This window comes from Idiotropiscis lumnitzeri, chromosome 10 (genome assembly GCF_059441095.1).
Source record: "Idiotropiscis lumnitzeri isolate Australia: NSW breed Sydney's pygmy pipehorse chromosome 10, RoL_Ilum_1.0, whole genome shotgun sequence".
Taxonomy (NCBI): Eukaryota; Metazoa; Chordata; class Actinopteri; order Syngnathiformes; family Syngnathidae; genus Idiotropiscis; species Idiotropiscis lumnitzeri.
In genome coordinates, this window is record NC_142400.1 from 8,055,599 (window position 1) to 8,071,118 (window position 15,520).

The window sequence follows — 15,520 nt, forward strand, 5'->3', positions numbered from 1 at the left end:
CATTAAATTGTTTAACAGAAAATTACGCTTATGTGTGTTTTTGTTTGTTTGTTTGTTGTTTTCTAAGGTCTGTATTCTCTTATTTGCGCTCAAGTGTCTTTGTACTTTGAAACTACCGGGACTCAGATTCTCCTACCCAGACTTCTGATGCACCCAGTGCGAAAATGAGGAATCCACACAAGAATCGGACGTTTATAATTCAATTAATCACTCCATAGCAGTGTGATTAATTGTATTATAAATGTCATTGAAATCCTTGAGGGAAAAAAAATGTGAATACAAACTTTAAAGCAACACTCGGTCGTTCGACCTTCATAAAATATTTTCATAACTCTTCTGATGAAACATGGTCTTAACGAGTTATGGCCCTGTGGGGGTCTGTTACATTTTGAGGAGGAACCCTGCCACACAAAAACAACAAAAAAAAAAAAACGACAAATGTTCTGACTGCTTAACGGCATACGTCACGTCCCCCTTGCACCATTCATTACAAAGTCGATTACGATCGAGTATTGGTATCAAGTCAAAAGCTGCAACACAACCTAAGAAACAAAATGTTTTGTCTGAAGAGACAAAAGTACCTGATAAAAGGATAAACATACACTCTGGGTTCACTCACTGGCTCGAGGAACGATGATGTCAAGAAAATAGAAGCCCCTTGAGATGGCTAAAATTGTTTGTTTTTGCTTCTTAACTCATAATCCACAAATGCATAATTAATCAGAATGCCATGTTTAGATGAGTGAAGGCACATAAAAAATATTGAAAAGAATATTTTGGGTTTGACTGCCCCTTTAAAGTGTGCTATATTTTTTCTCCTGGATTTGAATGACATTCACAACTCAGGAAAAATGTGATTCTTCCACGTGTCATAGTAAATCATTTAAAATACAGATATATTTTTATTTCTATTGGGCTGGGATGATTTCTCTGAGTGTTCTAAACTCCTCTTTCTGTTCACACATGCGCATACACACACATTGCAGTGCATTATTATATTTATCCAGGGGTGACATAAGAGTTTTCATCAGCGTTTCTGATTGATTGTTTGTCTTTGCACAGCACGTCTTGGGATCATATAGTGCGCCAACAACAGTCAATTGCTATTAATTACATGTGGGTCGATAAGGAATGGCCCCTTTCTCCGCTTTTGGGTTTGTGTCTCCCACATCTAATTAAGGGAAGCTGGAGAAGTTCAATGAGGAGATAGCGGGATAAGCGGAGGAAGTGGGAGGACTGGTGGAAAATCCTCCTAACAGGATCAGCCCCAATCCAGAGGGCGCTTCCAAAAGAGAGAGAGAAGGTAACCAGTACATCCATAAAATGGTTTATTTAAAAGAATAATTTACAATTTGTTACAATAAGCCAACAATCTGCAGGTTGTCAGTCATGTTTTTTTTTTTGTGTTGGGGTGGGGGGGTATTATTATCAGAAATGCAGAAATTGATCCCATCCTTAAATAAATAAAGCGACAAATTAGTCTCAAGCAGGACAGAGCGAGAGAAACAGACGTGCACGCACAATCAAGAACATCAGACATGGTCCACTAAACAAACAGACTCCTGCAAAAATGGCTCTGGCGAACTCAAAGCGATCAATTCGAAGTTCATCGCATTCAATTAAGCCTCCTTCACACAACTCTGTTGACACTCATTAATCACCTGAAGACTTTTAAAGGAAAGTAACATCATCTTCCAAGATGCTATAACAATGCTATCGCCTAGTGCTTGAGAGCAGCAGTTTTTTTAAGTGAGCGTTGCAACAGCTTGGGGAAAAAAAAACCGCTAATAAACTGAATTCAGTAAAATCGATCAATTTTTAGGTCTGACAGTCACAAGAAACAGCCTGAGCACGAGCATAAAAATTCTAAAAAATTTAGAAATTTCGTTTTTTAATGATGGTAGCCATTTAGGACCCTGTGAAGTGAATTCAGAGATTGGATTTGAAATATATTATACAAAGATCATTGCTGAATAGGATCTAATTGTGGAGCTATAGCGTTAAAATGTTTTTCACTATTTCAGTCTGCTTTTTATGGCTCTGCAACTAGTACGGCGGCATTTGTCGCACTTTGGAGTTCACCGTGAGTTGCTCATTGCCCACTAATAAGAATATGAGCGCCTTTGTTCGCATTAGCAGTTAGTCACTACAATTGTGACCTGGAGTTCACTACCTCCCCTGGCGTGACCGCTTTGGAACGCAACATTGTCGGCTGTATGCGCGTTACCCAGGGAAAGTCAGAAGAGTGAAAAATATTTTTTTTAACAAGTCCATCTTCACAGCCACCATTGAGACCAGGGCGCCGGGCTGGGATAGCCGCTTTAGAGCGCTTCATTATCTGCTGTGAGTATGTGCACACCATGCATGTATACTTTATTTCTTTTCTTCTTTCTACTCATTCCAATTTGTCAGGGTTGTATATGACGCTCCTCTCGGTGGTGTGTCAAATTTGCAAGGCTTATTTTCACTTCACAGGGTCTTTAAAAGGCTTTACATAGAGTCAGTGGAAATGCAAACGTTTAGCACAATTGATTATGTGACCATGGCAGACTTCCGAGTAACTGAAATTTTAAAAGCACTTTTCCCCCAGGGGAATAATGCATAGTGAATTAATTTGTTGCGGGCTCACACAGGTGGCATTAGAAAATGTTAATAAACTCTCCAGGCAATGTTTTAATGAAAACGTTCACATTCTTAAACTAAGCTGCAATTCAAGTGTGGAATGTGGGGAAACATGGAACGATGATTCTCATCGAACTACAACATAACATATTATTTAATTAAAACTTGACATAATACTATGATGGCGCCAAGCATTATTATCACTAGAAGGCAGAATTTTTAAAAAGCTCTCCAGTTGGAGCTAATGAGCTGTGTAAGTGCATGACTTTGTTTTGATGACATCATTCACAACACTGATTATGGAAAACCTGACGGTTCTGTTTTAAGAATCAAAATAACTACTTTTCCCTCCTAAAGGATTTGAAATACAAATTACAATAAAGATCTATAGTCAGGAATATTAATGTTGCATATTTTGTCTGAATAATGCCACAAGCTGTAATTCCAATCTCTTATTACATTCCTCATTTGCCGCACCTAATTTTGTTGCCGTTTGTATTAAATTACTCGAGAAACAATAACAGGATATTAAATTAGGCAGTTCATCACATTAGACTGCAGCTACTGTTGTGTTCAGCCTCATCGAAAGTGCATGTGTCTTTTACATTCACTTAGCAGGGGTTTCTTTAGCGCTGTTGCAAATATTGGTCAAATACCGGCTGAATTGAGAGAGCATGGGAGATTTATTCGCGGACCGAGGAAGCATCTGCAACGATAAATTGTCGTTTGTTTGAATTAAGGCCGATTATAAATCGTATGGAGAAAGTAATCGCTGCTAGTGGGGGGAGTCGCCAGGGGGAGAAGGACCCCTGGTGTTCGTTCTGGGTAATGCACGCAGCGTAGAGGAAACAACTGTTTTTTTGCTCAGGCTAATACGCCACATCGACTTAAGACTTTCCTTAGGCTTGTTTATATAATACCACACATATATGAATGATGGCTCATTGTGGAACACACAGTTCTTAACCACAAAGTAACTACAGTGCAAGTTGCATTCTAACGTGGAGAGAGGAAGTGAAAGCACCCTGTTAAAATACTGGGGAAAAAAAATATACAAACAGATTCTGACCTAAAGCCAATCAAAAAACTGAAAATGGGATGTGTCCTCGCAATCTGACACATTTGGAGCACTAGCTGATAGACTGCTACCCATGAATGCCCCCATTAAATCAAAAGGTGCTTCAAAAATGGTCTAGGTGGCAAAGATGGCTTCTTTGTTCAGATTTTAGATCGGTCCATTTTCTGAAAAGATGTTATGAAAATGGTTTATCATGGTGTCATGTTTTTTAAATGAGAAACAGCTGCTATTTGACAGGGGCTCATTTTCTAGAACCTCAGTCGATGGCATCTTTGTAGTTCAAGCATCACACCATACGAGATGTCTTGCATATACAGCGGTTCCTTGACTTATAAGTGACCTGACTTGGGTTTTGCTTTTTGCAAAAATGCGAGATAGAAGCACGAGGTAGCGGCAGCAAATTCAACTCAACTCGCTTCAAAAGAAGCAGCAGTTTTGGCACACATTGAACACGTCTTCAAACAAGAGGCTTTCTTACAGCTGCTTAATGCCACTCCAAGTTCAAGTTTACTGTCAAACTAAACATGATACAAAGAGAATTGCACATTGTGTATTTCAAGAACTTTAAATGTTTGCCTTAATAATTGTAACTAGCTTAATGCTGACGCACAATGCAAAATGGCATAAACGACTGAAGGAATAGCATCGCTGCCGCGATGTGATAAACCTGAAAGAAACGGATATCTGAACACAAACGGAGAATGAAAATAAAATTAAGGCAGACAAATGACCTATATATTATTATTGTAGTTTTCTGGGTTGGTTGTGAAAATCTTCATGTGTATCTCTGTATTAGGAGCACAATGTGGTGCTGGAAAAGATCAAGCTAGTAAAATGGAGCGAGCGTACTTTATCAAATAGTAAGTCAAGGGACCACTGTACACGCCAATTTTGAACAACCGCTCCAAAACTGGATTCAATTCCCCTCTTCTTTAATTTGCCACATTATAAAACGATAAATTAATAAAAAAAAAAAAAAAAAAACAGATTCCGCGGGGCTTGACTTTTGATTGACACTGACAAAAAGTAGTCACACTATTGGAGCCGTAATGTGGGCGTCACACATTACGTAATTGCGTGACGCTATGTCACCGTGTGAAAGCAAGCAGTTTCTGCAATATTCCGCCTTGCTTGTGGCTCCGTGAAAAAGGCAAAGGCTGCTGTAGCTTCTGTTAGGAATCTGACTAGCCTATTTTGCATTTATCAGACAAGACCTCCACTTGCGTGAGCAGTTCCCGTGCGCTTTTACAACCCATTACAACATGCTAAAACTGCCTGAGGATCATTGGTTCCATATTTGCCAGTTTCCCTTTTTAAAAGTTGCAAAAGTCTTTTCATCTCAGTCTATTAAGGCTTACTTACCTCACTTTGCTCGCACTTCAGTGAAGTTGTTCATGAGGCTCTCGATGCATGATTACGTAATGGATTCAAGGGTTATCTACATGTTTTGCAGATGTTCGCTAGTTCGTATGCATGGAAATTGGGAGTCTGTCGGATGGAAGGGTAAATGCTGACCATGTCCTGAACAGCTGACCGTCTCTGTGTTTAGAATAGGGCCGGGCTGAGCAGAGTGGAGGATTCTGCCGCGTAGTCAAGAGATAACGATCTCTCTTGCTGGGTGACTCCATCCCTTCGGTGCCTCAGCAGCTGGAAAATATTCTGCCGCAGCAAACAAGACGGGTTCAGAAATAGACCCGAGAAAAATATAGGAAGGATCATGTCGGGCTTTTGCTTATTGGGACAGAGGCAGGCATAGCCTTACCTTGCCACACATACCATCGTGGGAGACGTTCTTGTTGTCTTTGTCAGTAGCCTCCTCCTCCACCTGAGGACATTGGAAGGAGTGGATTGCTTTCAACAATGCAACTTTTTTTTCCCGCTGAATGACTGTGGTTCATGCCCAGATGCTAAGACTGAAAAAATTGTGCATCTTTACTCCACTCCCCCTTAAATCACACATCCAAAACGTCAATACTACAGAACACCGAGTAAATACTCAAAAACCCGTGTATTTCTTGACATTAGGTTCTTACCTCCTTTCTCCACTTTAGCTCGCAGAAAACTCTCTCAAAGCATTCATGCATGTAGTTAAACTGGAATGACAAATAAGAAAGAAGTCACTTGTGGTCCAATGCAAAATAAATCAAAGAGCTGTCTTCTCACGTATGGTGTGAATATCTTGACCCAACGTGGTTTCTTCTCCCCTCGAGCGTACTCAAAGCAAAAGGCCATGCCCTCTTCGTCTGTGTCCCACCTCTGCATCTCCCCCCACTCAAAGGCAATCACCTGGTTCTGAAAACACATTGGAGTCCATGAGGACAGAGCGTTTGTTAGCAGACATAATGAACAGAAAGAAGCACTCAGAAAACTCTGGGCCAAGAGCTGAACATAAACATCCAATGGCCACTTCATTAGGTACACCTGTATTTGATCCAATACAAGATTTGCATGCAAAAGCCTCACTACATTTAGATTAGAAATTGATTTTTCCCACATATGATATTGAATCAAAACAATTGATATGCGTTTGTCCGACGTGTGCTTACGTGAGCTTCCTCACACATTCCCACAACATGCCTGCTAGGTTCATTAACGTTTCCATAAGTGTGAACGTGCGTATGAATGTGTATTTGTGCTCGAGTGTACCCCTCCTTTCGCATTGGGTTCGCATTTGAAGGTGTACTGCATTGCATCATACTGAGAGCTGTTTGAAACATTTTATTTGCATAATTTAGCAACTGGGCAAAAATATTAGCAGGATGTTTCCTATAATGCAAAGCAGTACATGACCGCAACTGACAACTACAATAATAAGAGACTGTCGCGAAATTACTACCTCACTGACAAGGATACTGATTTTGTTTTTTTCTCGTTGAGTGGAATAGTCTTTTGGGGCTGGCGTCATCTCAGCTCAAGGTTAGTATCAGATATCAAAGTAAAGCAAATTACCGCCGCCTAATAGAACCAGCTGGATTTTTTTTTTTGCTTAGGTGCACAGTGTTTATTTCTTCAAGGGAACGACGCACACAGCAACTTAAAGTGGCGACGTGATCTATTAGAGCACAGGCCAGTATTTTTCCATAAGTGGCCCACGTATTGTATCTCACTGGATTTTGCAGGTGTACCTCGTGACGTGCCTGGAGAGTTTATGTGTATAGTTAAGTGGCACACGCTAAGAAGCAGTTGCCCTTGCCTCGAGTGTCCCCTCCTCGGTGCAGGCGTGCAGCTTGAAGTGCTGAATGCTGATGGCTGCGATGACGTGACCTTTACGTCTGGAGTCGCACGAACAGTGAGGGAACAAGATTTCATTGTAGCCCTCGCAGCCTCTCAACAAACTCAGATACTGCAAAGGGCAAAGGGGAAGGACAAGCACAGGGTTAAACACGACTTGTAACACATGATGAAACTTCTGATCTTTTCTGGTACTTCAAGTATGACGGATTGTTTTTAGTTTTATAAACTGCCGCAATGGATTTTAAATACAGGCCAATCAATGTGATCAAATTTGTCTTTTGACTTGGTGAAGCAGCATCTGGCTCATGACCCAACGTTAGTTACAGTGCCCTCCAAAAGTTGGTTAAAAATGGATTTATGTTTTCTTTGTTTTAAATGAATTACTATTGTTTTAGATTTAATGCATTCACTTAAAAACACTTCAAAATACTTAATTCATCATGACTGTTTGGAGAGCTCTACCTTCCCTTCCCTTGCAATTGACTATTCCATCTTCTTATTGTGTATATATTGATTAGTGTTCCCAATTACAGGAAAAGTGTTTTAACATTACCTAGCTCACAATATATATGTACGGTAATTGTAAACAATTCCACGGAATGCCTCTGGTCACGTTGCAGCTCATGTTGTACACAAAAAAAAAAAATGGCTGCATTTGTAATTTTGTGAAAACTTCTTGAACTGAAGCTGATCGTCTACACTTCAATGACACGCAAAGTGTTTTACATCAAATTAACTGGGGTTCTGAATAAAGGTAAGTCAAGAGAATTCTGTCATTCTTCAAATACTTTTGCACAGTTTGAATCCTTGCTGTAGTGAAGTGTTACACCAGAAATTAAAAGACATATTTGGCTAAATTGAGTTGACCATTGATTTAATGTGATAGCTATATACAGTATATGATTGAAGTAAAAAAAGGCATTTGTTTTATTACATGTCAATGCAGGAATATAGATTTCCTTGAAAATATTTACTACCTGTACCTTTACTAGGATTGAAAAGCTACGGTAAAGGTGTGACTGGCGTGTGTCTGTGTTTGAAAGACTGACTGACCATCGACATATTTTTCTGTTCTGCAACCTTCTGCAGCTGGTAGGACTTCTGCTCTACTTTGATGAAACCTTTCTTTACATCCTCCAAGGCCTGTAAAAAGAGAAATCACTGTAAATAAATGTACCACCATTGCAGCACATACACAGAGAACAACCCAACACACACCTGGTGGAAGAAGTAGCAGACAGCCAGTTGGTTGTCATTGAGCAAGGTTTCCTCTTCGGTCGTGAAGAGCCACTTGCGCATCGTGAGGCAGGTTGCAGGGATGGCTGAGGTGTAGTTCTGCACGTACAGCTTGTGGGGGAACTCGTTGGGGGCAAGCTTACGCGCTGGATCAAAGAAATGTCACGTATATAATAAAAGGGTGCAACTTCGGTGTTTAACTGCTTTGTACAATCTCTACTCACAGAAGGTGTGGTTGATGACCTCAAACAGTGCAAAATAGCTGGCCGTTATGTTGTCCATCCCGAGTTTCATGACCAAAGCCTGAAAGATGAAGAAAGGGGTCAAGCATGTAGCTATGAGTAATGTAATATTAGTGAGTTGATTGTGTGATGTAAGGAATTATTTTTTTTTTTTCAATACCTGGTACACTTGGTCAGTCGTGGAATTTTTGCGAACCCGCACAGTGATGGTGCTCTTATCAGGAACTGCTATTCTCAAGTCCACATCCCACATGCCGTTGTAGTTCTAAATCATGAGAAGCAAAGATGTGGTGAGGCAATAAGCTGCCGTAGAACAAAACACATGCACAGCAGCCATTTCTTACTTCATCTGACTCTGACAGGAACTCCTGCATGATGTCACTTTCGCCAATGACCCTCACAGAACACACTGCAAATAAACGGTAAAACATGTGGAAGTAGAAAGAATGGATGTTTTATTTTAGTCCTTCCAGTCCAGTGCAAAAGGAGTAACGATTATTAGCAGTTTAGAAACCTTCATGAATATTTGGGACTTATTTAGGATACTAGCTGCAAGGTGCACTCAAAGATATTGCAAAGAACTTCCTCATTCCACACCTCTCTCCAGATATTCTTCTAGGCCTCTGCGTCGCGCATCCAGCTGCTGCTCTGACAGAGAAAACGGCCATTTCCCGGGCAGCTTGGGGAAGGTGAAGTTGACGAACTCTCTCTTCAGGTTTTGATGAAGAATCACAAACTCGCGGTAGCGTTTAGAGCACAGCTGCCTTCCCGCCATGTAGACATTAAATACCTGGTGGGAGAGAAGAGGTGGGGTAGAACATGGGAAACATTAAATAAAGTTAACTACACTTGATAACACATTTGGTCTAATAACAGCTTCCTGTTTATTTAGCATTAGACTTTAGAGGCTTTTTTTACACTCATTGACCAAAACCTTCCAGGTACTCACCACAAACTTTTCCTGGTTGAGCTCAGTGTGTTTGTAGCTGGGCAGAGAGATGGGCACAGCCTGCTTGTCGGAGTAGTCGTAACTGGACTGGGCCGAGCCATCGTCTCCAACATCCAGGCAGTCGGCTTCCTGAGGTGGGACTGAGAGCACGGTCAATACCAGCTCCCTCTCTCCAGCCCGGATCAGGTCCACCACGTGCTTGTGAGTCGCGCCTTCGACATTCACTCGATTTCTATTCAAAAGAGGAAAGACAAGAAGACGTGTCAAGAAATGTAAACTGATTTATTATTCATGTACAGGCTCAAGAACAAGAGTTCCCCCACATATTATATTTGTGAGTCACTTTTTGCAAATTCTTTATCAATATTGGCTCATTTAATTTAGCCTACCACCGCTATTTAAAAACACATTTTATAATCCAATTTTACAAACAAACAAATGAGCAGCTACGGCCACAACTGACATCCAGGCACTCAACAGTCAACACACAAACTGGCCAACGGTTCACCAGCTGCTAACCTTAGCCACCTCTACATTGTTATTCGCTGACTCCCACATCACTCACCAGGCCGGGCCCCTGCCTTTTAAAGCCACACACACTGAAAATCAAAGACGTTATAGCGTGGAACGTGAGGATGGTGAGTGGACAACAATAATGCCTCCATCTCACATGGACTTTTTTTTTTTAAATCCAGTAACTGAATTAATCTGTAGGATAATGCACCATTTTAGTGCCAAAAGACAAGGTTGAAGGAATAAAAGGAGCTTCAATTAAACATGCCATCAACTTAAATTATAAGCACTTAAAAAAAGCACACAACAATCACAGCTGTTCATTGAAAATTAGTGCTTTGCCGCTATCTTTTGGCATCTATTGGCAATTTAGGGGGTGCGTCAATCACTCGCAGATTGTCGCTATTCATGGCAGGGCTTTGTTCCTATTCTCTGCAAATAGCGGGGAACACTCTAATGGCATTTGTCATTTGCTTTTTTATTTTCAGCTAAGGGAGAAAAAATCATTAAAATTGGAAGTTGGGTTTATGTGCAATTTTCCTGACATTTTTTTTATTTGGAGGCTATCATAAAACAAGGACGGCATCGCGTTAAATCTGCGGAGCAGATGTTTATGTTAAAGCAGCCGCCATAAGTGTGCTTTAAGCTAATTAAAAAAAAAAAGACCCAAAGGCACCTGATGGGGTTTTGTGCTGTAAAATTATATAACTTATAAGCAGTGAAGCAAGATGGTGGTAACAGAGGCCCATCGCTTTGCAATAGTCAGCTGTAACACAGACCAGCAGGAAATGCTTTCAGTGCAACTTGTGACTGACAGCTGATCTGGTGTCAGCTGTTATTATGATGTCACACAGCACAGTGTTAATCTATACGGATACAATACAACTTTATTTATATTGTGCAGAGAACAAATGAAGCCAGGAGGAAGACTGAGAGGCAGTGAACAGGTGTAATGACAAAAAAATCGGTGACCAGTGTGTGAAAAGTACCGACTTAGCACTTTGGCAGCACTTCAATCCTGCAGTTTTATGACTCCATAATCACCTCATGCAGTGACTTTTAGTCCTGCTGTGTCAGCACTTTCCACTGTGTCATCAAGTAGGTTGTTTTCCCGTGTTTCCAGGGAATGATTTATGTTTTCAATTGCCTTGGATCACTTGTTACGAGATCTTTTTTTTTTTGCGGTTGTTGTTAGTCATTTATGATTTCACCCCTCTTAGCAAAACTGGAAGTGCAAAAAGGCACATTCTAACCTATGTAAAAGTACTTGGACAATTAACTAATTTGTAATCATGTTTGCCTTCACATGCTGCCACAACAGACTTGAAAGAAGCCTAGTAAACACATTTTCAGGCACTCAAAAGTATTAACGTTTGTCTTCAGGAAGTAAAAAAAAACGTGCTCTTCTAGTTTTACTGTACAGCAACCAACCTCTATTATTGGGATTTCGTTCTGGACACCATGAAGATATTATAATAGCAATTAGAGCATCTGGATAGCAAAGTCTTTAAACACACTTTTAAAACAATACAAGAGCAATAGTTAACACAAAATAGTGCAAAAACAGTATAAAAGTAGAGTAACAAGGTGCATACTCTATATATGCATACGAGCATCTCAATAGCAAATCTTTTTTTCGTCAATGCAAGCAAGACGATTAAAACATAAATGCTCATAGGCGCAATGACAAAACAGGTACACAAGAGCCTAGAAATAACGGGGTCAATCCAACTACCAGGTTACTGCAGGCCATCCATTGACAAAGCGGGCACGTAGCTGTGAGCCAATGAGATGGCAACCTTGCCAAAGCAAAGCCAATCAGGGATGACGGTTCCTCTCTTTCTGCATACCTTGCACGCACACACGCGCAGATGATGCTAAAGCGGATGCTGCACACTCCTCTCCATAGCAACAGAGTACAACTTCAGCTACCAATCCCCACTGGCACGGCGTTATGCAGTGAAATATTAAGATGCTACCAAGTCACAATTTAGTGCTGCTGATGATAGTGAGCTGGCTTGGTGGTGACAGGTACAATGAAGAAAAAAAAGCATGCATGAATGAGAAGAGGGGGGGAGGCGTGTGTGGGGGACAAATGGAACTCGTGTGACAGGAATGTATAATGACCCTTGCACAAACAACCCATTCACCAGCCCAGTGCAGCTTCAACACTGACGCTCACTGTCTGTCACGTTTATGTTGTCCACAAACAATAAAAGCGTCTCTTTATCACAGTGTCCTTATGAAAGCAAATTCACTTACACCTCAAGAATCCTGTCCCCTTTCGAAATACCGGCTCTGTCAGCCGCGCCTCCCGGCAGGACAGCACTGACGTGCTGCAGAGGAGCGTACAGTTCTCCGTTAATGCTCCGGAGTTGTCCTCCTTCACTAACTTGGCCCCGGACGTTGAAACCGTATCCCGAGTCTGACTTGACAATTCGGATGAGCCGTGGGCCCGACGTCACCGTGGTGCCCGGGCTCTGGAAGCCGCCGCCGGCGTCCGGCGTTGTGTCGCCGCTCCGGGTGCCGTTATACGCTGAATGCTGAGGCAGCGGTGTGCAAAACGCGTGCCCCTCGACATCCGCCATTTGTTATAGCACTTGTGCCATCCGCCCTAGTTGGGAAAACGGTGACTGAGTGACGGATATTAGCTAGGTAGTAGCAGGCTAATCAGCTGTGCTAGCTTAACCATTAAACTGCCCGGGAGAGCGGAAAACGCCGAAAGATGCCGATGATTAACGAGGCCGCGCTTCAGCGCGTTCACGTGAGCCGAATCAGTGGTCGCTGTTGTTTTAGCCGTGTTCCCTTCCCTAACCTTTTTTTTCCCCAAAGTCACGCATTTACCTTCGAAAAAAATGTCCACCACCAAATAAAATCGTCACTCCACGTATGGATACTGAAATAAAGATAAAGTCGCCTCAATTTACTGCAATTGACGTGTGAAATCTGGGTCAGTTCACAAAGCTGTAAGAGTAACGTTACTTTAGAATAATATTACTCAAGTAAAAGTAAAAATCTTATCAGTAAGACTAAGTGAAAAAACTTCTCAAGGAGTAACTGGAGAGTGCTGATTTATTTATTTATTATACGTCAAAATATAAAATGAGAATATGCACATTCAACTACTACCCAACAACATCACTTTCTTCTTTAAATTAACTTAATATTCTTTAATTAATACATCATTTGATTGAATGAAACTACAACTGGTAGAATAACCCGTCTCAAATGCTGACACGTTTAATTATTCAAAAACTCAACAGTAGATGGCAGCAATGATGTAAACACAATCCAGTGGACACATGTATAGTTTAAAATGAGTAGAGTTTTATTTATAGTTTTTCCAAACAAGACATCAGCCAAATCGTATATGGTTCAAACTGAGAAAATAAGCCATATCATTCATGACATTTTAAGGCTAAGACCGTAATACAGAACTTAGAATCATTGCTTGTTAAATCAAGCAATAAACATACAAAATATATTTTCATGGCGACAACAACCTAAGGAATGTTGCCATCAGAACACAAAACTCATTGAAGTCCATAACGCCGTCACCATTGGAGTCCAGCCTGTCGAAGAACTCCGTCAGTGACTGATTGCTGTCCAGCTAAACAAAAGCAGTAGGCTAATAATGAACCACTTTGGAATGTTGAAGGAATTATCATCTTTCTCTCGCTCTCTCTCACCTGCATGCAGCACTCTTTCCGAAGCATCAAAGCAAAATCAGATTTGGTCATTGTGCTTTTGTCTCCTGATTTCTCTGCATACTCTAGAAATGTTTCCTGTAGCATGCACATTGCTTCTATCAACCTCGGTTGTGTGCACATTGATACCACCTTTGCCTGATTGCTCATGTTGGCTCTAGACAGAGAGAATATTGCAGGAATAAACTTGATGCTTAACACTTATTATTTGGAAAAGAAACAGCCACTTACCAAACCTGTGTGATCACCTGGCGAGTTGACATGGTGTGAGCAGGAAAATGTCAACTGAAGATGGCTACAGATCTTTTTATACCACACCCGATGACACACCCTATTCACAACCACTGCTGGCTGCTTTGTCATGTGTTGGTATTTGTGTGACAAAAAAAGACCTATTTGTCGAATTTAAATTTTAAAGTGGAACTCAAGTCAAAAATGGTCTTTGCAATAATAGGTTCCACGAGCCCTCACTAGAGTAAACATGACATTCTTATCAATATTGCATTGGTAGAATATGAGTCAAGCAAATATAGCCACCCGTTTTAATCCTCCTCTGGGGGCGGCCATTACTCATTCCTCTGAATGAAATTGATATCAAAGTGCTCACAGGCTCAAATTGCGAACAACATGGAAAACAGGTGAGCCGGCACATTCACAAATTGGCTTACTGGCGCCATGTCCAATCGCTCATCATAAGTAGGAGGGCACCGTCTTCCTATTGGTCAATGCCGAAGAACCAATTGAAGAGGAAGAGGTAAAAAAATGCTTTTTATTTGTTAAAGGCGGAAACTGCAAATTGTCCTTAGGTGTGACTGAGAGTGAGAATGGTTGATTGTCTACCTTCTAAATGTGCCCGGTGACTGACCAAAGCATGGATGGCTCTCCAATAAGAATTAAGAACTTACAGCCAAAAATCAAATGCATTTACAAACTTGAGAACTTTTCATCATGAAGGAGAATCGATGGGATTCATAGCGTAACACCGGAGTTGACGTGACCATGTGAAACGGACTCAACATCACATGATAAAATCTGGTGTGTTGGAAGAGGGAAACATCTAAAACATGCAGGAAAAGGGCCCTCGAGGACCAGAGTTGCTGACCCCTGTGATGGAGCGATAAAAAAAAAAAAAAAAAACATCTGAGAGAATTAGTTCACCATTTTTTTGGAGTTCTAATAACATAATTTACTGTCCCGCCTTTTGTTTTGAAACATATTCAAAGCAACTCGTTATCTCTTAAGAGGATGTTTTGACATGTTTGACAAGTTTAGATTGTGTTTTTATTTACCAGTTCTTACTGAGTAATGCGCTTTCATTTTTGGTCTTATTTTCCGCATGACACACCTTGTTTGTTCCAGATTGCAACAGGTTCTTGTAAACAATTTCATGTTGGCAGTGGAATTATTAAAATGACTATTTGGAACCACACCCAACAACACCCCACTAACAGTATGTTCCGATTTCATTTGACGGTTTGGAGACACGCAGAAAAATTTAATTCTATTCCCAAGTTATTGTCTGTTCATTATTTCAAAGACATAGAGTGGCATTTCCTTGTCAAGACTGGAATGATGTGGAAAAGGGATAAAAAAAATATTTGGACATTTACATGGGCTGCACATGATTAAAAAGTGGTTAACCAATATCAGTTTCTACTCTTTTCCATGAAAATCTGCGCAGTCTACCTGCAGCGCACGTCTTCACGTGTACGTGGGTCGCGCTTGGGGTTAGATGTCTCACTCCCGCTCCATTCAATGGCTTGGAACCAGAGTGCACCAATTGCTCAGCTAAAACAACTTTTTTTTTCCATTTCATTTTTATACGCGACAACTTTTCACATTTTAAGCACGTACAAATACTAAAAAAATGGATCCTTTGGATTTACTGAATTCCAACATAAACTGTTGGAATTTGTCACTAAGCAAATATAAATTACCA

General features: G+C 40.8%; 1 protein-coding gene and 1 long non-coding RNA gene across 3 annotated transcripts; both read right to left on the bottom strand.

Annotated features, from left to right (window-relative positions):
* Positions 1–1,304: 1,304 nt before the first annotated feature.
* On the bottom strand, positions 1,305–12,600 carry snx27b (sorting nexin 27b). Of its 2 annotated transcripts, none has more exons than XM_088307622.1 (13): positions 12,137–12,600; positions 9,362–9,593; positions 9,010–9,202; positions 8,757–8,821; positions 8,573–8,677; positions 8,395–8,473; positions 8,153–8,316; positions 7,988–8,077; positions 6,894–7,043; positions 5,864–5,992; positions 5,734–5,793; positions 5,463–5,525; positions 1,305–5,359 (listed from the first exon to the last, which is right to left on the bottom strand). In XM_088307622.1, the coding sequence occupies exons 1-13, from the start codon at positions 12,460–12,462 to the stop codon at positions 5,246–5,248; spliced, it is 1,770 nt and encodes a 589-aa protein (XP_088163748.1). In that variant the 5' UTR covers positions 12,463–12,600; the 3' UTR covers positions 1,305–5,245. The 2 variants fall into 2 exon arrangements, with proteins under 2 accessions (XP_088163748.1, XP_088163749.1); XM_088307623.1 differs by having other exon boundaries at positions 5,477–5,525; positions 12,137–12,599.
* Positions 12,601–13,181: 581 nt separating this feature from the next.
* LOC148328937 (uncharacterized) lies at positions 13,182–14,251 on the bottom strand. Its single transcript, XR_015845628.1, has 3 exons — positions 13,813–14,251; positions 13,564–13,738; positions 13,182–13,484 (listed from the first exon to the last, which is right to left on the bottom strand). It is a non-coding gene; the product is annotated as an uncharacterized LOC148328937 (long non-coding RNA).
* Positions 14,252–15,520: the final 1,269 nt, after the last annotated feature.